At 29.0% G+C, this 24097-nt stretch overlaps 1 protein-coding gene across 1 annotated transcript in view; it reads left to right on the top strand.

Annotated features, from left to right (window-relative positions):
• The window catches only part of LOC125064325, a 40794-nt gene that overhangs the window by 11986 nt on the left and 4711 nt on the right, over positions 1-24097 (top strand). Inside the window, exon 2 of the mRNA XM_047671300.1 lies at positions 20546-20604. Within this exon, the coding sequence (XP_047527256.1) occupies positions 20546-20604 (59 nt within the window). The remainder of the gene's footprint in view (positions 1-20545; positions 20605-24097) is intronic.

The raw sequence follows: 24097 nt of genomic DNA, 5'->3' as shown, positions 1-24097 counted from the left end.
TATTTGTCATTGAGACAATAAAATTAAATGCCTCGTGTGATTTAATTTAGTTTAGTAAACTAGATCACATTATTTAAAGACCTTGACTTTATAAAAGTATCTAATGAAATTACGTTCAAGTTTTTGTGTGCCAGTTAATACAGTTACATGATCTATCGCGTCCAACTGTTTAAAAATAAGTTCCAATAATCCACACTGATATTAATTTATACAAACATTAAAATATCTGATTACTTAAAGAAGTCGTTACAAAAATGCACTGAAAAAAATCTTTATAATATCTTATTACGGACCGTATAGGTAGAGTATCCAGTAACGATCTGTCAAAATCATGGTCATTAACGCAAGACTGGTCAAGTTTGACTACGGTTTCTTAACAGCTAACATTGAAAATGTCTCACTCGAATTGCCGGCTAAGTCATAGGAACGAGGTCGACAATCGGTCACGATGAAAATTTTTAGTACTAGTACTTTAAATATTTTGATTGCTCAAATAAGTAGTTAATAAAATTAATGATGATAAAAATTATATGATAATCGAAATCATATGAAGACAATTAAAATGTTAAGAGCAGAGTGCTCTTAACATTTAACAACATATTCAATAATAATTGGAGTGAAACGAAACGTTAAATTAATTATCTTGCTTATTATTTGTATACTTTGGAATGGTACACAAAAATTAGTCGGATAACCATCTGGCGCAGTGGCAGCGTACTAACTTTCTACATTGTTGGTTATTTTCGTTTGTTCGATTTAAGCTCAGAAATATTTAAATTGTCCATAGCAAACTTGTTTTGAGTGTTGTCTTCGTTGATGGTTCATATTACCTTGGATGGTATTTTTTTGAGGCATAATCGGAGGCAAACAACGCACAAATGCAACATGACGTTAAGCTTGACTAAAATAAACTGATTTAGTAAAATACACATTATGCTTTAAAGAAATTAATACGATTCGTTTCTCAAAAGAACAAAAATAAATCTTTATCTAAATATTATGTACGATCGAAATATTATGTCCTGCGTAACTAATTAGCTATTATACTTGTAAAAAATTGATCGTTTCATTAAACTATAAGTATGTATTGTAGTTTAAATTCAATGGCGTGTTTTTGACACGCGATGTCATAAGTGGGACGTGAGATAAATTGAATTTAGTATGTTTGTAGAATATGTAAATTATTTGCAGACACAGCCGTATCAAATGTATTCAGTCAAATATATTACCTGGAATCCTTATTTCTTCGTTTTTAATTTACAATAGTTTGAGAATAACTCTGCAAATACCTTTACAAACTTGAATTTGTGTGGTTTAATAACTTATTTAGTGAAACATTGAAACCTTTTTTTTATATATACAATAATAAATAATATCTTTAGAAATGCATTTATTTAATGTTTAATTATATTTAAAACATATTTGATAAACAAATACAGCTATGTTTGAACCAATACACAATAAATACATACCTACTAAGATTATGAATCATAATTCTCAACAAGAATTTCCAGAAATCATTCATATTTAAAGTAAACAATTATATTTATGATATAATTCGAATTGAAACACCTAATGATATATGCATAATATATCTATAATGTATGTCCAAACACTTACAATATTACTTAAACACCTTTAACTCTTAAAAATGTTGAGATGTAGAATTAAAAAAGGATTTCTTTAACACAAGTAATTTAACCAAATTAAGCATGAACGGAAGTGGCATGAGGACAAAGCTTTACTTTCAATATAACATCGTCAATATTAAAGCATATTAAATTCGTATTGTATAGTTAGCTGCTATCTAAAGGCTGGGCCATGTATGGAGTGTTTGCGATATTGTCGAGTCAGTTGCGAGGGGAATTGACAATAAGTTTATCCTTAAATGTGTTTCGAATGAATGATAAGTAGAATATTTCTTATGGATCCGGGCGTCATAAGTGCGCAATCGTGATTAATTTGACACGCACGCTTGTTAGTAAATAGTTTTTCTTTAATTATATAATACGATTAAAAATATTTATTATAAAAATTACTTTGTTCTAAATTATCACAAAAATTTTATCGTGAAAAAAAACATGCTATTTTTTTTGGAGTGAATGGAATCCATATTCCTCATCAATACATAATATTTATCTTAGATACATTAATATGTAAATTGACTCATGACACGCAAAAATGGAGAATTTCCCACAATGTTCATAGTCATTGTTCTTAAAAAGTGTGACTGTTCAGTTTAAAATAGAAGGGAGGTCATCTCACATTTAATTAAAAATATCTTGTACTTTTCCGTAATGTAAACCATTAAGATTTTGTAAATTATATTCTTAAAAAAGATAGGTTGTTTCTTTCTGATCTGATCTTAAAACTTTTTAAAAAATACATAATAAAATAAAAATCTTGAACTTGATATTTGAGGAATCAGGATATACAAAGTGTGTCGCAAGTGACTCATAACATTAACTAACTAACCGTTGAACATTTCTTATCAACTTTTATTCGGACTTATATTAATTAAATAAAATTAACACAGAAAGAGGTAAATAAATTATATATATTAATCATTACATTATTATTTTTTTATTTTATATACTTTAAATAAATTTATATTTATCTATATTATAATATTATTATATTTTTTATAAAGCGACCCTGTCACTTTTTTTGTTTTCAAATTTGCAGTTATATAGTTAATTAGCACGTAATATAACTTACATTCATAAAAGGCATTATGTAATGATTTCACATAATATATTACCATGTGAAGCGAATTCTTTTCTTCCAATAACTTTCGCCATTTGTAACGAAATTTAAAGGACAATAGGATCAGTCACACATTACTCGTATAAACAGATAACGGGGATTTTAATTCATAAATCAAATGTCTGGTCAGTTTACTCACAAGTCACAGCCGATTTTGAGGACCGCTATATTTAGTTTATGTTTTTTTTTAAACGATTCTTTGAGCAGTTATTTTTGGGCGACCGATTTAATATTGGGCGTTCATTAAAATAATAAGATTTTAATATGCAACTTCCACGAATTCTTTTATGTATCAGATTAATTTTATAAACATGGAATTAACTGTCGGTACATATAACGACTAAGCCATCACTTAGTAGTAATCCAGGATCCACTAATATGGAAAAATATTTTTACCAAGGATGAAGTAACGGGAACTGTTAGTTAAAATAAAAAATGAAAGCAATAAACTATGACAATTATTAACTGAAACTAGTCAAAAAATACTAGTTTACATTTTCGATACAGAGATTTTCTTGAATAAATAATCTAATTTTCTTTATCCTTCTAATTTCAACATTTTCACGATGAGGGAACTATTGAAAATTGACGGTATGAGGTGCAGTCATGTCATTGACGCATAAAGTTTTCTAATGCCGAGGATTTTTGCCATAAATAATTATTCTCCTTCGATCATTCTTTGTCAGCGATAAATTTTTAAACGATGTGTCGTTTAGTTGGCTTTACGGATTATTGATACTTCTTGTAATAGTGACTAACAGTAATGATAGAATATCTTATCACGAACAAGGTTGTAGATAAAAGTGCATTCAGTAACAGCATTGTGGTATTCAAAAGACTTCCAGAAAATATTATTTGTAAATATTTATTCAATCTTTGATAAAATGCCATGTATTTGTTTAGTAACCTCTTTTAACAGTACAACTTTGTTATAGTTTCTTGCTCCAATAAACCTTAGTAGGTGAAACGCAATTGATGGACACTGTAGCGATGAAAATAATATAGTAATTTTTGCGAGTTATTATAATATCCGTTTGTACCTTATCTATTAATATATATTTAAAAAAAAAAAAAAAATTGCAAACTGCACGTAATTTTTAATTACATCAGACTCGTCAATGCCGATTCGTAATAAACTTACATTTTTATACATTAATTAAAATAATTAATTTCGTATCTGAATTTTATTTATTTAATATTGTTATATACATTTATTTAATGTAGGTAATTTGTAGGGTTTTATATGAGCATGCATGTACATGCAAAACTTCAACATACGGATTAATTTTATGATTGTTACATCATAATTGACTTTATCATTGGCCAGTGGTTGGTCGCTAGCTCATACGGTTCTCATTCCGAGGCTTCAGGTTTAAAATTACTGTCGGGTCACTAAAAACATTAGGTTTTTCTACCAAGAATTAATCAGTTTCGCCCGGTTTGAAAAGTTGGCGGAGTTAATTATCGTGCTTCGGTAAGCCGTTGGTCCTGCGCCTGATCCATCTCCGGTCGTGTAAGGTTGTTGTCTTATCGCAGTTCAGGCTATTAGAGTGCTCCTGTAGGTATTTGTGTACAAATTTGTGCACTGATATAGCTCCTGTTCAGTTAGTTACATTTTCTTTGAGATTTGACCGCCGTGGTTGAAATTCTATCGGAATGACATTATTTCCATGATAATTTTACGAAATTGTACAATAATTATGTAACATATTAGAATTCTATTCCTCATTGTATAAATCAAATGTGAAATTGCAAACTCTAATGACTATTTAATAGTTTAGCCATATTTTTTTGCAATAAATAATTATACATTTATAATGATAACAATTTTATATTTTGTAGGTCGCATTTAATATCTAAACAAGGCATTACCAGGCCTTTTTTTGCGATTTCTGATTTGAACTTGGAAAAGGCTAACTTAGAAGGTTAACACCGTCTTTATCAAATAGTTCACATATAAAATATATTTATAAATGACACTTAATACTGCATATTCGCTGATTAATGTGTAAATTATTTGTGAATAAAAAAAATAAACATCGTTGTTAATTCGTGTGATTTTTTTTCATTTAGATTACATTTACGTCGGTTTTATAATGTCATGGGAATCCATTTATCCTAATACATTTCATGGTATACAAAGTATCTTGTTCTAACATAATCTGACAATTTTTGCATACACCGAGTGTTACTAAACTATATATATAGAATGTTTCGGCACTATACGGGACAGACTTAGCGAACAGCTTAAAAATTCTTTTAAAATCATCAAAATTATTTTATGTAGACAACAATATAGCAAACATTTCTCAAAAAAATATAATTCATACTTATTTAATAATAAAACAAAACAAACAGAAAAATAAGTAGTTTATCTGCCATACGATTCAAAAACATTAGGCACATCGTACGTACAAAGTGAAACAATTATCTTATCGTCGGAATTACTCAGACGTAGTTATCGTCTCATGCCCGACTGACCATGTTTGGTGGACCGGTCATTTCTCAAGATATAGATTGTGGTCGTGAAGTAGTTATGGAATAATACATGTTACCTGAGGGTGTAGGCGCCGCGAAGCCTTTGTTCGAAAGAAACGGATGGTCTAAGGAAGCTTTACAAAAAACTTTTTTTGTTATACAACCGGTTGTTATAATATTTTTATTACGAGCATTTGATCCGGTTCATGTAACGAAAAATAACCAACTTCTGTCGTCTACAATGTCTGCAAATTGTCATTAAAATATGTTTGTATAATTAAAGTACTAACAATATGATCTATGTAATAAGACACTATTCTATTTTTGCCGAGTATTCCAATTCCGGTTTCGAGTATCAAAATGGGCACATATTTTTATATAAAAACTGGTAAAGTAATATGAAATCAATTTCCTATACATAATAATTTATAAAACCATTAGATATGATTATCTGTAGGGTGAAATGTAGCCTATGTAGCTAAAGGCAATACAAAGATTTCAAAAGCACAAAATATGGACGTTTTTTTTCATGGTCTCATTGCGTTTGACATTTCTTAAAAAATACAGTAGTGTTCCTAGGTACTCTTCTAAGGGTACAATAATAGTATCATCAATATGTTATTGTCTATGGTACCTAGTTAAATAAATTTAATTAAGCATAGACGAATAACTATAAAATAAATGCTGTTATATGATTAATATAACTTTTTATAGAAAATTTCGGTTTAAAATAAGTACTTATTGTAAAAATTATAATAAACGTATTCGTTTTCTTTCGTTTTTTAATTGTTATTTATTTTTTTATTGTTATTTTAAGGTTTATTTTATTGATTACGAAAACCTATGAAATATTGACGGATTAACATATTTTATGCAGGTGATAAAATTGACTTATAAATAGACTCAATTTAATTAAAATAAGAGACCAGTTACTGGTAATTTTAAAATATGATCACCAGGTGATGTCTTCACAACAGGTGCGACCGAACTAGTCAAGATATACATAATTTTACAAGTTTTTCTTACGTATAGTTAATAGTATTCCAATTTGTGGTACGCGACACCTGCAGTTAACTGTTTAAGATTTTAACTATAGGACAGGTTTTGGGATTGATTGACTTAAAAAGTATTCTTCAGTATGTAATCCACATTGTTTTGTCCTTGTAAATTAATGTTACTTTATATTCATAAGAACGAACGAACATCTGTTCGTTCGTTCGTGTATCCTGATGCCGATATTTATTCCATTACTAAATGTCTTAATTACACAAAAAGCTTTAAATGTTTACAATATATCTTTTAAAAAACGAAATTCAATTCTTATATCAATTTATAATAATTTTAATTGTTGTTTAATAAATGTATTGTTTATAAAATCAGTTACATATTCATGATATGAGGCATTTTTTATTCTAATCTTGAACCTTTTTAGTGATTTAAAACCTCTGGTCAAATAAGCATAGTATAGTCGTTTGGATCCCCTAAAAGCCGATAATTTGTTTAAAATAGTTTCTAAAAGCTTGGATATAACTTTTATAATTATTTTCGGCATTGCTTTGCTATTTCTACAAGCGTTGCTTGCTATTGTGTTAAACTTAATCTATTTGATTCAGTAAACTGACAAGAATCATCACAAAGGTCGGACAAATTATTGACCGGAGATGTGAATATTTGGTCACCAGGACCGTCAAAAGTCAAGCAGGATGGCAATCCTATTAAACACACACAGCTAACGAGCGGTGGGGAATAATGTATCATCGTTACATAGTATAAAACAGAGTCGCTTATCGAAGTCTGTCCCTATGTATGCTTAGATCTTTAAAATTACACAACGGATTTCTATGCGGTTTTTTTTAAATAGATAGATTCAAGGGGAATCAAGGGGATCAAGGGGAAGGTTTATATGTATAATACGTGCTCAATATAGTAGAGAAACACTGATCATTTTAAAGTTTCTGAAGTGATGTCAAAGTGATTGCAAACGCTGGCTGAACCCTACGAGATAGATCAAAATAATGTACTACAGTATTGTACACCATAAAAAGGTCTTTAAAAAAGTCCGCGATGGTATATGTCTATCTCTTAAGGATAGCCCACAATAACCATTTTTTATTCTTTACTTTTTACGAGAAAAATGGCTTATTTTCAAAGCAATTTTAAGCAATTCAGCATTAATCCTTATCCAATTAAGTACATTAAATACATTGTGAATTTAATATAGATCAACATGGCCCTTTACAGTATGTAATTTGAATGAATATTTTTGAAGATATTACAGATTTATAGCGCAGGGACATAGCGGTTTGTATTGTAAGACATTCTGTAGTATATTTAGTATCAGCATTGCACCCGTGCGAAGCCGGGGCGGGTCGCTAGTTTACAATAATTTGGCTCACACACACAACCCTAATCGTTGCTGAACGTAAAATTTTTAATGAAAACTATTTTTTTAACTTAATAGGTCTCTGTATTCTTTTAAATAAATATCACTTTAATTTAGAACAGGTCTTATCCTTTCATACAAATAATATTTAAGCTTGCTTTAGTTTTCCTTAAATGGTGGCTTCGTAGGTGGCATTTATGTATGAATTATGGCTTAGGTATGTAGTAAGATATTCTTGTTACTAGAAAAAACAAAGTATCATACCTCGGGCTTAGATAACCTAATTTGGTACTGAGGAACTTCTCGTTCAATTAATACAACATGGTTTTTATCTGTTAATTAGGTACTTAAAGTTCTTTTAGTATTAATTGTTCTTCGAATTCACGATGGTTTCATCTTCGTGTAGATCATATTTATATTTAATAGACAAATAAATTCGAAAAATAACTCTATTAATTAGATAATTCGTAGGTACATTATTAATTATAGTCATTTATAATTATGTATAATGACAGCATTATACATAATTAATGTCAATGAATTTACTATTTTTATACAAAACTAGACATATTTCAAAACAAGTACGAACAGTTTTATTAAAGTTTAATAAAGCTAGGACGCTTTAAAAAATCTTTTATAATAAAACAATGTTTGAGGTTTTTTTATTTATCTGTGTTCGGCGATTTGTTCATTTATTATAAATATAAACTTATTTTTATTTTATTACATGTAATAAATAAGGCATCGGTCAGTGACCCCGGCGGATTGATAAAGGCTGTAAACTATCGAAGCTATAGTTAGTCATGTGTTTACAAGGCCGCTAGAACAATAGAACCTACGTGCTAAATGCAAGAATATAATTTATGTAATGCTTGTTCATCATATACTATTATAAGCAATTCATCCCACGTTCGTTTTTTTTGGATTAATCAATAATTGAAGGAACCATACCAACCATACCATTAAATATACCTAAAGGAAATTAGGAATCTGTTTTGAAATTATTATTAAACCGTACAAACGATTCGGACAATATTGGGACAGACGTATTTTGACATCATTGTACGGAACCATCAATGCGTGTATCCGAATCGTAATTTATTATTACTGAATTTTAGAAAATATTTTAATATGCATTGCGTTTTAACAGTTATTTGAATGATTGATTAAAATATCTAAAGATGATGATGATGACGTAGTGTATATCCGCATAACATTACGTAAGCACTTGTACGACCACCTCATTAGAAAATTGAACTCCAACTTTCTTAAGGCGTACCTGAGCCAAGTCGTACAAATCGTATAGTAAGATTTACATATCGGACCAATTATTCAGTTGATAACTTAATTTTAGGCCTTGTGTTATACCATAGATAATTTTTTGTGGAATTTTCTTAGCGTGTTTTGTTTTCAGAGAAAGTATATGAACGGGATTAATTTAACTACTCTATAAAATCACAATTCATTTAAATTGAATGTATTTTTTATCGATGAACATTGTTTGTTTTATGAATGTATATTTTCTATTTTTATCGAATAATACTCATTATTTTTTATGTACATATCTATTATAAATTATCTACTATTATTAAATATATACATTATAAAATTAATTTATTAATTAATAGTGTAAAACAAAGTCGCTTTCTGTTTCTGTCTGTTCTGCTGTGGTTTTCACTAACAGAAAGAACGATAAACGGCAAAGGTTTGTTAAAATGGCTGAACTATGATGGTTTTTATCCAAAAAGCCGTTTTCGTATGCTTAACCTCCTAAAGTTTATGCAGTGGCACGTTGTTTTGATTATCTTAGGAGATAACCTACGAATAGTTGTATTTACAAAAATGGCAATAGCAATCTATCTATCTTCTAAAATACACTCATCATACATTTTTCTATGTATTACAAATAACTATACCTAATATACTATAATAAATTAATGAAGTATGAATGAATGGCATTTTCTTTAATTCATTAGTAATCCTCGTTCTGATAAATATTTTACTTATCTTGGATATTTAACAAAGATTAAAATTGTCTTTTGCACTGTAACGTGTGAATAATTTTGATATGATCGTTTCCAAATTACAAACAACGAAGAAAATCATTCGACGCGAAACTGGTGGATTATCCATCCATTTGGCTGTAGCAATAAAATATTGACGTTAGCAGTTAAAATTGTTCAAATTTCAATCTATAAGCTGTAGAAATTACTTAAATTTCACATTTATGATATAGTTATAAGCCTAACCAGTAAATGAACATTATAAAATAAATATACCTATTAAATATTATGGTCTTAAGGGCACTTCTTTATTAATCAATTGCTCATGTTCGAAGCCGGGGCGGATCGTTAGTTTATATATAATGTATATATTTCACACCTTTATCAGGAAAATCGTATTCATCCATTTCAACTGTATCATGGTTATATGCAATTTGTTTATTTCGTAAAATGTAAACAGATGTCACTCTGGCACAATGACTTGAGTATAAACAACGGTTTTACAAAGCATTCTACGTAGTCCTATATGACATATTAGTAAACATTAACTGCAGCTAGTGTTGATTCCAGCGTGAATTAAATGAGAATCCTGAGTAATAAAGTAACCTAATAATAAATATTTAACATCAAAATAATATACTAACAATGTACACTTTTCATGACGGATCAAAACGGTTGTATAAAGCAAAAAAAATATCAGTATAAAGTAAACAGCGCTATGTGTTTAAAATGAGAAATCGAATGAATTATATATATGTCTAAAGAGAAGACATTTGTGAAATTTAATCCAAGTAATTTAATTGTTATTAAAATTAAAAAAGATTTAAAGATTTTATCGTTTATAATTATTATCAGAAGCTAATTAATATTTATTAATAAGAATACTTTTTAATTTTTGTAGTATAAAAATTTTAATTTCATTACATTTATACATATTCTGTATTAGATAAGTAAAATTTGTTCAAGTATTCACATTTTATACAACTACATTATTGATTCATCACAAATCTTTGCTTTAATGGTCCTTGCCCCAGAATTTAAAGATCGCTGAGATAAAATACAGCGATATTTCTTATTAATCGGAACATCCTTTTCGTGCAATAACGATGTAAATTAAAATATAACGGTATAATTTATCTTCTGAATTATTACGATGCAGATATTTTCGAGATTATTTATGTAACTTTCACCGTTTTAGTCAAAGATTGCGCCTTTCGGAAACGTTTTAATAACATAAAGATGTATGTTGTGTTTATTTTTTTTCGGAATCAGACAATATTATTCGTATTTAAAAAGAACTGGCACATTATTATTGACTTTAGTCACTCGAAGATTATACTTATGTATATTTTACGAGGTTATGTTATTGTTGTACGCACCATTAGTTCACAAATGTATCCACTTTTGTGAAATAAATAATTATATAAAAATGTGTACTCACATATTATTTTTAAATGTATTTCGTAATAGCACATTTAATTTGTAACAGTTTTACGTTGACGGTATTTTTAAAACTTTTATAATATTAAGTTGCCAGTATCGAGACGCGACTTTGCACCGTCTCGTTACTATTTTTCTATATGAACCAATAATCATATATATATAACATATGTTCTATACATAAAATGTTTGAAAGAGCGCATAAAAACGCATGTCACGAATTACAAATTGGTAGGAAATTCTTCCTACTTTTATTTAAAAAAATATCTCGCAAGGTAATACTTAGTTGCACCAATGCGAAGTCAGAGCGAGAGCTTGTAATAATATATATAGAGATAGATCAGTTCACGTAAGATAACATTCAAATAAATTGCTAATTATTACCTACAGACTTCCTCTTTGGATAAAAAATAGCCTTACATATATGCATTTATTAATAGTTAATACTTTTTATCCGCCCGTTACAACTTTTATGCCTGCGGATATTTTCCCGTTATATACGTAACTTCGGTTTAAAATTACTAAAAAGTGGAAATTGCGCGGGATATTCCATTGTAACGTGATTATTCCTCCATAATTCCGTTGTTTGATTACTAATGAAATGTAGGTAATTATCAACTATTTTTTTATGTATTTCAATATCAAGATACCTACAATGTATCTAAATATTTGATTATGTAATAATATTTGTGTAAATTATATTAAACAACACAAATTGTACCATAATAAGGACATGTACCCGTGTTCGCTATCGAAGCTCGATAGGTCAGATGAAATTAGGTCTTTGTTCCGCAAATGACGAGGCGTCACCCGACCCGACACAACATACTTAAATGTCAATAAACGTATAGACTGTTTCATCCAATTTGTAAGGTTAACTGCTATGAACATGAACATCTTTTAGCATTTGGTTACATTGTACATAATCAATAAATGTAATTTAATTAATCATAAAGATTAACGACGATTTTCTTCGGTTCTCTCGGTAGAATTTCGTCGAAAACGGTCAAATCGATATCTTGTTTTTGGTATATAAGTAGATGGTTGATTATTGATTTTCAAAATATCTGACATCGGTTCAAATATATCACAGACCTCTGTCGAACAGGCGAAAGAAAGTCAGTGTGATTTCACAGAGTTAACTATATTTTGTTATGTAAAAGGGCTTGGAGGCGATCCTTTCATACCCAAGACGTGAATCATTTATACAGTCGTCAGTTTTATAGGTACCAAAAGGTATAGAAACGCTTTACATTTCATACTTATTTTTAATAGGTTTCCACGATACTGTTGAAAAGTATATATTTATGTCCACGCCACGAAATACTTTCTGGTTCAGTGGTCCAGTAACTATTATATTATATGACATTAGGGTAATAAAAAATACGTTAACAAGGTCTCAGCTTCAAAAACTTGGTTTAGATGTTGATGGTGAGAAGACAGTGCTCAACAGAAGCTCGATGTTTCGATGTCTCATTCGCATTATTAAGGGAAGAAAATAAAATAATCTTCTGGAAAAAAAACTTTTTCTTAATAGATCATCTGATTTTCCAAACAAAATTTTAATTATTAAATCCCTTATATGTAATATAACTTTCGTTTCAAGCAAGTATTTGGTTATGTTTAAAACGTAATGCTATGTACAAAATAAATTTATATATAGATTTGGAAAGTAAAAAATTTAAACGAAATCAAACCAATTACTCGACTTTTGACCTTATCGATAACTTGTATTTTTATATGGCAGCACTAATCTGTTGTCGGAAAAGTTATATAGTAGTCTTCGACGCGTTGACAGATGATAATTTTTTAAATATCGCGTTACACTTCCTTAAATACGTATTTTTATATTCAATTCTCTGTTGTCTTCCTTTAAGTCTTCCGCACTTTTTACGGTAGAAATGAACTTTTTCGATTTGATTATAATATAAATTATAATATTTATTACCAGCAAAAGTAGAAACTTTCCAAGAATTTTTATCGGTACAAAGCAAATAAAATTGTATAATTAATGTACATACTTGTTACACGTAACTTTAATTGAAATTACAAGTAATTAAACTTGCTAACGTAAAACGAGTGAATATTGCAAAATATAAAAGAAAATTTTAATTTAATTTAAATAACATTTTAAATTATAGTAAATCGGTATTTAAAATAATTCAATAGATATTTTGGTAGAGCTTTGCGCAAGCTCGTCTGGACTGGTACTTAGGGAGTTTTACTGTGCAATAAACTTCGCTATACAAAAAAGGCAAAAGTTGTAAGGGTACAAGGATAAAAGTACACTTATTCAACTCAGATATAAAAAAACTATGAGACAGAAAAAGACAAAGATTAAAATATATTTACTTTTGCATGTGTCTAATTTATTGTAATAGTTTATTTTTATGTTTCTTTTACAATCGGTTAATGAGTATCGTTAAGGTCATATTTAGTTATAACTACTAATTATTTTTCATTTATTTTTGAAAAACCGTACAATTTTTTCGATGGTGCAGCTCTATTTGTATAGTTATTTTTTTGTTTGGTTATTTTTAATTGTGATTTCTAACAATGAATGACTTTCGCGTCTAAGAATAATAATAATTTTATAATAACTATTTCTTAATTTCACTTGAACTGAAATATCGCTCATCGATACCACCGATCTCAACGAACGATCGAGGTATCCCTATATATTCTTATTAATAAGTAAATAACTTTTTCATTAAAGTTATTTCACACAAAAATATGTATGAAAATTACGTCTTTGTTTTGATGGAAAAAAATCTTACAAAATATTTTATAAAATCCTCACACAATACACGTGGATGCGTAATGAGAAAACTTTATTACAAGTTGCTTAGTAAGCGGAGTTAAATGCCTTATCACGACCGTCTGGAGTCAATAGAACCACAAACTTAAAGTTGCTTTTTAATAGACCTTATTGCGATCTAAATAAGGAATATTTTCGTTTAACCTCAGAGTCCATTGTGTGTAAGGACGGGTAAGGTCATTCTCCCAACGACTCCCCGGGACTAGCGTGTTCTCTCCAGGTACAAAATTATTCATTGCATGTAAAAAAAGAATTTCAATGCGTTCAGAATAAATTAAAAAAAAAAAATGAGTACGGAGAGTTAAATTGCGTTAAAAATATAAGTGTGCTAAGTTTTGCTTTGTTATTCTATGTAGAGCTGTGAGTGAGTACACAAATGAGGGATTTATTTAAAAAAAAATAAAGAGCATATTTTATTCTGAACTATATAATAATTATACAGTTATGAAATGTATTCCTGTAATTTTAGACGTATTATTATAACGTTATTTTATTATTTATTCATGTTCGCAAGAATTAAAAAACAAAAACAAAGCCATATATATATAATATAGTTCATGTTTACATCATGTAATGTTTGAAGTCGATCAAAAATATTTTGTAATCATAATTAATAATAAATATATATAATATATTTATTAACATAAGAATTGATAATATTGAGTGCTTAAATATATATACAAATATGAATTAATGTAATGTTTTATTAAAAAATAGTTGCTTCATAATATATTCAAAAAAATAACTATGACAAAATGATTACAAAATTGAAAATACCGATGCTAAGAAACAATGCATTAACAGCCTGTAAACAAGAAACCCGGATCTAAACCTGAGATCTTCCGTTAAGCTCCATAATAAATAATTGTTGAATATTATTACCGGATTCAGTCAGCTCAACCATCTCAGGCCATCAAGAATGCCGTCAACATTCCAATAGAGCTTGAATGTCTTCTATTTTGTCTATGCATCGTCAATAGATTTTAGGGAACGTCTAATTCCAGATATTGATTCTTTGAACCGTGTATTGATTTATTAACTGAACTAGAAAATATGTTTTAAGGTTTATTATCGACAAAGATCTTTGGAACTAAACTGGTAGAAAGTTACATTATTCCTAAATGCAAAAGGAAAATAATATGAAATAAATATAAATTATAATTATTTCATATTATTTTCTATAAAAAAATTGACCCGTCCGAAGTCGGGGCTGGTCTAATATATATATGTGTATATTTATTACGACTTCTTTACACTTTACTGTCTTTATTGACTTCTTCAATCGAATAGAAGGCCGCATTTCTTTTAGAATTTTATTGTTCAATTACTTCATAATTTTGTATTTTTTTTATTCAACAACAATAATAAAAAAAGCAAAGTTGATAATTATAATTTTTAATAATCGTTTACTTTTTACTGTTTAATTATGTCGTTTTTATAATAACAATTACCTTGACTACATTCTTATTTCAAAATTTTAAAACCTTGGCATTTAATTTTTCATTAATGAAATGGAGCAAAACCATTTTGATTATGTAATTTACTTTTTGTATGAATTGTAATTGTTTATATTCTGAACGGAACCAAAATATTACAGAACAAATATGGAGGATTGTTCTAAACAAAAATAATGACCGACGCGTGGGAGTGTATATAATGCGATTCAATTAGTCTAAAGGATGTCTTTTATTAGTACAAGTCCCTGCAGATTAATAAATTCGACTACGTATTACGTAGTATAACACAAACGAAATATAGAAACTTTTTACGTAGTATGACAGTAACTTTTAATACAATAAAAAAAAAACACATTTAAAACATAATTATATCGCATCATCACTTTTCAAACTGTATATTTTCTAGCTTTATTGTGTTAATAATTTAAATATCATAAAAATATTTTTAAGGATCACCAAAAAGAGAAAGTGAATATTACGTGTAACTTAACAGAAACGCAATTCTTAATCGATTTAAATATTTTAAAAGAATATTTGTGAAAGGTCACAGTAATTATTTATTAACATGATTTATAATCTGTTTATAATGTTCAGAAATTCTACAAGACATTGGCGTAATAATCTTGGCTCGCTAAAGATAAAAACCTAATATGTATGTATGTATTAAGAAATGTTAAATATTACACTTCTTTCACGTCTATATTCAAAATACGCTTATTTTTTTTTTGTAATTTTCGCAATAGGTATAAAACCTAGGCCTGCAACCTAGGTTGTCTAATAATACTTTATACTCTGCCTAATTCTAAATTCAGAGCAATCGAGTATAGTACGTTCAATTTATTTGATCACGGAACTAACTTTTAGAATACGATAATTTGCCCGGTGGCTATGAAGGATATTATTTAATAAAATAGATATCAGTATGGAGGGAAATTTAATTTAATTTTATCATTGCAAATTGAGCCGAGATGGCCCAGTGGTTAGAACGCGTGCATCTTAACCGATGATTTCGGGTTCAAACCCAGGCAGGCACCACTGAATTTTCATGTGCTTAATTTGTATTTATAATTCATCTCGTGCTCGGCGGTGAAGGAAAACATCGTGAGGAAACCTGCATGTGTCTAATTTCAACGAAATTCTGCCACATGTGTATTCCGCCAACCCGCATTGGAGCAGCGTGGTGGAATATGCTCCAAACCTTCTCCTCAAAGGGAGAGGAGGCCTTTAGCGGGAAAATTTACAGGCTGCTAATGCTAATGCATTGGAAATACTGTCAAAATAAACGTTTAAAATTAGAAAGCAAATACATTTTGAAATACTCAATGATGTATATAAAAAATAAATATATATTATAAATATAAAGATCCCATTGCCCATAATGATATCAAAACGAGGGGAAATTATTATATGTTTTAATTAATTACTCAATAGTTGCAATCGAAGTATAAAACATATATCTCCTAATGAGTTAATACTCAGATTTCATTTCGAGACGGGTCACAAAACGCTTGTTAGACAAACTCTATAGTAACTAGTATACTCTTCATAAAATCAATAAGTCGGTATAATAAAAAGGATAAACTTATAAAAATGATTACTTAACTATAATTAAATAATAAATTGTTTAAATAAAAGTAATCAGTTTAAATCTATATTGTACCACACCGGTTAGGAGCCACAGGAAATCATACATAAAATCAGCTTTGCGTAAAATATAACTGTATTTACTGACATTGAACGCCTCTGTTTAAATGTAAATAAACCTACTGATTAAATTGAAACATTCATAAAAACTAAATATACATATAGAATTATAAATAGATTTAATAACCGACTACATATTTACTTAAGACTATAAATAGAAATATTAAATACGCATATTTTATTATTGCACAATTATGCAACTAATAATTGTTAAATATAACGTAGCGTAGCTAGTATAGAGTATAGGAGTATAGTAAAACACATATAACATTTATAAATATGTTTTTTTTTTAGAATATTTGCTATGCCCCAAATTAATAAAGTAATTACTTATATTCCTATTTACCCCTCCTTTTAACCTTACAGCTTGGTGTTAGGATGACGACAATAGCTCAGTTGGTCAGGATTGATCCTGCGACTTTTTATATCGACGGCCCTCAAACTATTAAGCTTTTAACGCTTTATTTATATTCAAATTAGAACATCTTGTTAAACGTAACTCTTCTCTTCATTCTCATAACATTGTATACATGGGGCTTTAACTTTAATCCTAACTAAAGTGAATACATCCTGTGGTACAAACAAAAGTGCAAACCTTGTTAATTTGCGAACAGGTTTTTAAACAAAAAGCAGGATGTTCGTTTCACTCACGCTAGCATACTACGGGTATCCGGACAAACTATTATGTTACCAACAACGCGGTAATATGCTCAAATAGTATACATTTCTAGCAAAATGTAGAATATATAGGTTAGGGTCTAATTCCAACGGGCAATGGATATGCGACATATTATTATTTTATAAATCTATTCTTAAAAATTGCACGATAGGCGGACATAGAACGAAACATTAGCCATGTTGTTAAAAATCGGCAAACTGTTTTAAAAATATATTTCAATGATTTAGTTAATATAATGTTAGTAAGTCTAAGTTGTTAAACAATTCTTAATGTTGGTTTACTATTCTCCAATTTATAACATTTATTTTAATAATATTTTGGTAATCCTACCTTTATTTCCTACCTTTGTAAGTACGCAGTACCTACTTACTTTTTTTAGGCTCTACTCTACTAGTAGTGTGGCAACACAGCCAGAAATAAAATTTCAATTTTAAATATGTATATTCGAATCTAAATAATAATTTAATATACCCCTATATCTTACAACAAACGGCCGACCACTCAAAGAGTAAGACTTACATAATTATGATATCGAAATAATTAGGTTCTTTTTTTTCAAGTGTTTATTTAATTTCACTTGTAGTATATATAATGTGGGTCAAATCTTACAACTAATTATAAATCTAACCGATTGTACTGATATTTTGCAAACACTTCTGTTGCGCTCGATTCACTACATTCTAATAGTTTAGTCATTTACAATATGATTCGATTTTTCAATTAAACTAAAATATTTTTCCTGGTTTACATTATGCAATCCATAGAAAATGCATATACAAATTAATAATATATATCTTTTATTTGGTAGCAGCCCTTTGTTCAAGTCTGCCTGGGTACGTTAATTTAGTAGTAGGTTTATTCTGGTCTATAAACCACTAAGACATTAGGTACTCTACCGCCAAGCAGCAATACATGGTATTGTTATGTTCCGGTTTGAAGGGTGAGTGAGCCAGTGTAACTGAGGCACAAAGGACATCTTAGTTCCTAAGGTTGGTAGCGCATTGGCGACGTAAGGAATGGTTAATATTTTACAAAGTGCCAATGTGGGGCGTATGTATGTATGTAATGCCACTTAACATAACTTAGCCGGACGGGATACCTATTATATAAAATAAAAGTTTGTGTTGGTACGTGTATGCTTCAAATGCCTGTAGAAGTGAATCAACCTTTATACTTCAAAATTTTCCTAAGAAATGACTCCGTGAGATAAAATAAACACAAATGACTACTCTAGGCAAAATATTAACCACAAAAACCTCATGAAATTGTTATTGTTATTTAACGAAAATATTTTAAAGTACATGATTGATAAATGTTCACTTAAAAAGCAATAATTCATATGGAAATACATTCGATATTAATTAAATCAATAATATAATTAAGAACACAATTCTCATACATTTTCCTCGAATAATAAATTAAAGTACTTATATTAAAATAATATATATTTATATAACTCAATCATCATAGTACAACTATTGTGATAGAGTAATTACATTCATTTATTTATAAGTGACAAGAAGACATTTTTGAATATAGCACTAAGTAATCAATTATATACAAATATGTAGCAACATTGTGTGTTCCTCGATTTGATAAAAGTAAAGCAAAACATTAAACATCTTGAATGTAAATAAACACATCATTTTAGAAAATGATTATAACAAAAAATATTGTTCCGTTTCGCTACAGATTTAAAACCGTTAATTAATTGCTAATTACAACGGACACGAACAGCAGTGATGATTAATTATTGACTGATGAACGTAGTATGAAGTTGCACTAACAGTTAGCGTTACGGTTGGGAGTTCCGCTCTGAGGTTAAGACGTAACAAGTATCTATTGTATTTTATGTATATATTTAGAATTGTGCTGTAATTAGTGAGCTAAACTTGCTTCCTCCCGTGGCATGTGGGAGGGGACTGAGGGTTATAATGTGTTAGATAGCCTATTTCTTAAGTCTTATCTGTATTGGAAATCCGTACACAAATTGTGACAAGATGAGGTTCCCAAATAGCTTAGAACCGATTTGATGATGCTTCTTGCAAATAATTGAAACCGTATTTTAATTCTATTGGTGTTCGACATTGATTAGTTTCTACTTGAAGCGTACATTCAGGTATATTTATGAGGTCGATTTTTAATTGTGTAACAAAAATTTTACTTATTTAAATTATACGTGACACGTTTACTTAAATGATAAATTAAGTTAAAATATACTTGAATTTCATGTAGGAACCATTATGGAGACGTTAATTAAGACGTAATAAGGTAACTATCTTAAGGTCTAGTGCCGACTAGTTCTCGACAGAACAGTGTCGTCCTCGTAAATGTCGTGGCTTATGTATTTAAATGGTACTGTTCCCACATAATAGACATTAACTGACGTTCAAGACGCTTTAACCATTGTGATTTGTCAAGGTTTCGGCTGAATCGCAAGTTTATGTCCATAACACAGCACTAACATTTAAAAAGAGAAATATCAGTTTGTGTTTCTGTTATAACTCGACACGGGTAAAATTAAAATTTAAATCTATTGATAAAGAAGGATTATATACACCATCTAGGTGGCTACCACTGTCACATACAACGGCATACACAAAACAATTATTCGACTTTAAGGATGAGTAAGCCAGTGTTATACAGTAACTAATTACCAGTTGTACAGATTATGAAAACTTTGACAAATGAACATCAATCTAAGGCAAAAATATCAAAGAATACTCTTGTACTCAGTAAATATAATTAACGGTTATTAAATTTTAACAATGCATTGCATTATTAATTATGTATTAAGTTTTCACTTCCATGTTTCAGTTGTGGTGGATGTTGACGATCGGCCTGTCTGCGTGGAAATCTGTGATACTGCGGGTCAGGTAAGATGTCTAATTAATTATAATGTATGTATTGATATATACGTGTTTAATTTTTTTACACAATTTTATATAAATGTTTTTATTTTACTTTATTATTTTGTACAGTATTTGATTCAAGTCTTGCTATGAATTTTACTAGTTCCATCCAAACAATTGAATTAAAACTTTATAAATATTTTTGGTGCTGTCTATAATACAATATATATTACAGTACGTAGTATAAATTAAAACTATATAGTTTGTATATTTACACATGTTTATTAAATTCGCGTTTTTTTTTGAGATTACAGATCTCTCCTCGATTGAGATTGTTTTTTACTTATATTCGAAATCTTTGCTTCGAAAACTATATAGAAATCTCTTAAGTTTTTATATACCTACGGAAACTAAATGCGGCACCATATTTATTTGACTCGATATGTGCTTGACTATTTATTAATACTTGAATGAGATAATCCGGTCCAAAATATGCGTCTACTAATTTCCCCCTAGACTCGAACAATAACGCTTATTCAAAAAGTATTGGCCAAATACATATATATAGTCTTTCAGCTGCTGATCTTGATACTTGTCTTCTGGTTATAGTTCTACCATATTCGTGTCTCGGCTTTAACTTTTTAAGCCTAATTGCTGAAGTGAGAGGTATCGCAAATGTCAAGATAGCTTAAACTTTTATTGTTCAGATAAACATTTTCTCTCAGATTGGCGTATCTGATACCTGACCGAATTTCTGTTACGGCGGCTAATCTCAAAGACTAGCCATGCGCTGGAGATATTATGCCGTACACGTGTCTTTAAACACAAATGCAGGCCTCACACTCATAGTCTACAATCTAAAACTATAATCCGACACGAGCAGGAATGGATACAGATGAGACGTTTTTCAGTGCTTTCCATACACTTGGATAGCGCATAAAAACGCACGGCCCATGACATCACTGTCCAATTAATGTATTCTCATAAAAATATTTTTTTCGTGTCAGAAAAATATTATGAATTTTCCAAGTTGGGAATTTGGCAAAAAAATAATCCTAAGACTTCAGAATTTATATAGGGGAAATATGAAAAGGAGTATTATAGATAAAAAAGACTTCAAAAAAACGATTCTACTTATGTCGCAAACGGAATATGTGTAAAACATATGAAATATTTACTAACTTTATTTTTTATATTTACTAGCATTTCAATGAATGAATGATTTTTTTAACAACTGTCGCCAGAACAATATTTTATTTGTCGCCAGAACCATACTTTATTATACTTTGATAGGGCGAAATCATTTTATATTTTATAGGTATTAGATAACTTAATTACCTAAATATCCTACAAAGTTTTTTAATGAAATGTATGTTCCTATTGAACTTTTTAATAATTATTATTGTAAGTATATAATTATGTCATGGAGTATTTTTAAGGACTCCTCTTCATCTCAATAAAAAAATAAAAACAGTGAAGTCATCGTTAAACAAGTTTTTCTTTTAAATATACGCACATACTGGTTCGTATAAACCAGTACATTTTATCTTCCGCCAGACAAAGAAGCCTTAGTAAGTTTGCACGGATCAGCTCAGGTAATAACTGCATCACCTGCCGACTCCATCTGTTTCTGCAGTGTTGTATTCACACGGAAAAAAGCACGTGCACCATTGTACTGAATTTAATCAAACATTGAATATTTTTTCAACTTGAAATGACAAAACATGCGTTCCCACAGTTTCTCTACCTGCACTTACAAGAACTGTTATAAGCGTTCATATATTAAACAACTAAGCACATGCTCAGATCGATTCAAGGCATTCTCGCTTTTATAAATAGATTCAAGAGAGCTATATTTCTATAATTTTTGCATTCAACAAAACGTTGCTCCAAGTATTTGTCGTTAAAGCACGTATGGAATCATTAGTGAAAAATCACATAAATAAATATAAAGTAATGGTGTCGTCCGATTAGAATAATAATATAACCTAACCTAACCTATTTATTTTAAGTACTATCCACATATTAAAAAAAATACCTATCCTTATTTTTTTATTTTAATTATTTTATCCATCCTGTGTTATATCTTTTTATTTATTCTGTAATCTCACGATTAAATTTTTTATAGGTGTATTATTATTGTAATCGGACGAATCGATTACTTTTATATTTATTCATATGGCCCTAGAGGAACAACGGAAATAGATAAGTAGACTTTATTTGTACATATTTCCGATGTGACTCAAGAGGAAGAATACTAGTAAGTATTAGTAAGATTATATAGTTTTTTAATCTTAATCATTTTTTTACTTTTTCCTTCAATATTTTAGCGACTCTACAGAACTTTCAAAATTGTACCACATTTTAGAGAGTAAAAAAAACAATAATAAAGTTTATAATCACAATTTTGCTTAAATAACAAAATTTATTCCTTTTTTCAAGATGGCGGCGAAAATTCACAAAAATTCTTGGTGGACAATTTCAAGCTACGATACTACCCAATATCTAAAATTCAGCCTTCAAAATGTGAACCTTAACATGCACTTTTATAAAATATATATAATGATTGGCTAATAACGTGAATATTATTATTATTGCAATGAAGGTACAAATTTTAAATAAATTTAGTTGAAACTAAAACATGGATTAAACAAAGTTCAAATAGTTGAAGAGTACGAATTTCTTAAATTAATTAATCGGTTCAGAAGTATGTCTGATGAAAGTATTTTAAACTCTTATCTACAAATGTGTGAACTATTTCGTTTGTTTTGTTAATCTTGTTTGTTCTTCACAGAATTAAAAACGAAAGATAAATAAAATCAGAAGAAACTATTTTAACTGTATAATTTCGAAGAAAGGTGGCTATTAAAACTTGAGATTTTGATAAGATTTAATTAATACTGGAGTCTCGTTTCGTTTTATATCGAGATAATAATCAACTCTGCAATATGATGGACCGACCCTCAATCATTAGTAAATCTATTACGACAGCTTAGTCGTAAATGTTGACTATAAACTTAAACATAACTTTATGGGCAATTTGACGAAAGTGACGTTCAACAAAGTAATTGCATAGCTAAGGCAAGAAAGTTGATTTTACGGGACACGCTTGTATTTTATCTTCATACTTTGTAGAAACATAAATAAACTTCACATATAGCTATATTCATATATAAAGTCACAACAACAATCCTGTCAAAAGTGTTATTAAACTTATTGATTCTCGTATAGACGAAAATAATGATAGTCTATTCCGATCGAGGAAGGAATGATTATAAACAAACCTTAGTATACTTATTTACGTATTCTATGCGATTTGATAAAGAGTTCTTGATTCATATATAAAATATATATTTATACATTATATTTTGAATACAGCACTATTCCAATTCACTACATATGTATATCCACTTTAATTTAATTTCAAAGTTCCGATAACAGTTTCGACGACATTCAAAACGAATTTTTTTCAAATCCATAATTTATATCATAGATTATGACCAATGATTATGACCTT

The sequence above is a fragment of the Vanessa atalanta genome, chromosome 5 (genome assembly GCF_905147765.1).
Source record: "Vanessa atalanta chromosome 5, ilVanAtal1.2, whole genome shotgun sequence".
NCBI classification, from domain to species: domain Eukaryota; kingdom Metazoa; phylum Arthropoda; class Insecta; order Lepidoptera; family Nymphalidae; genus Vanessa; species Vanessa atalanta.
This window is presented reverse-complemented; position numbering and strand designations above follow the sequence as displayed.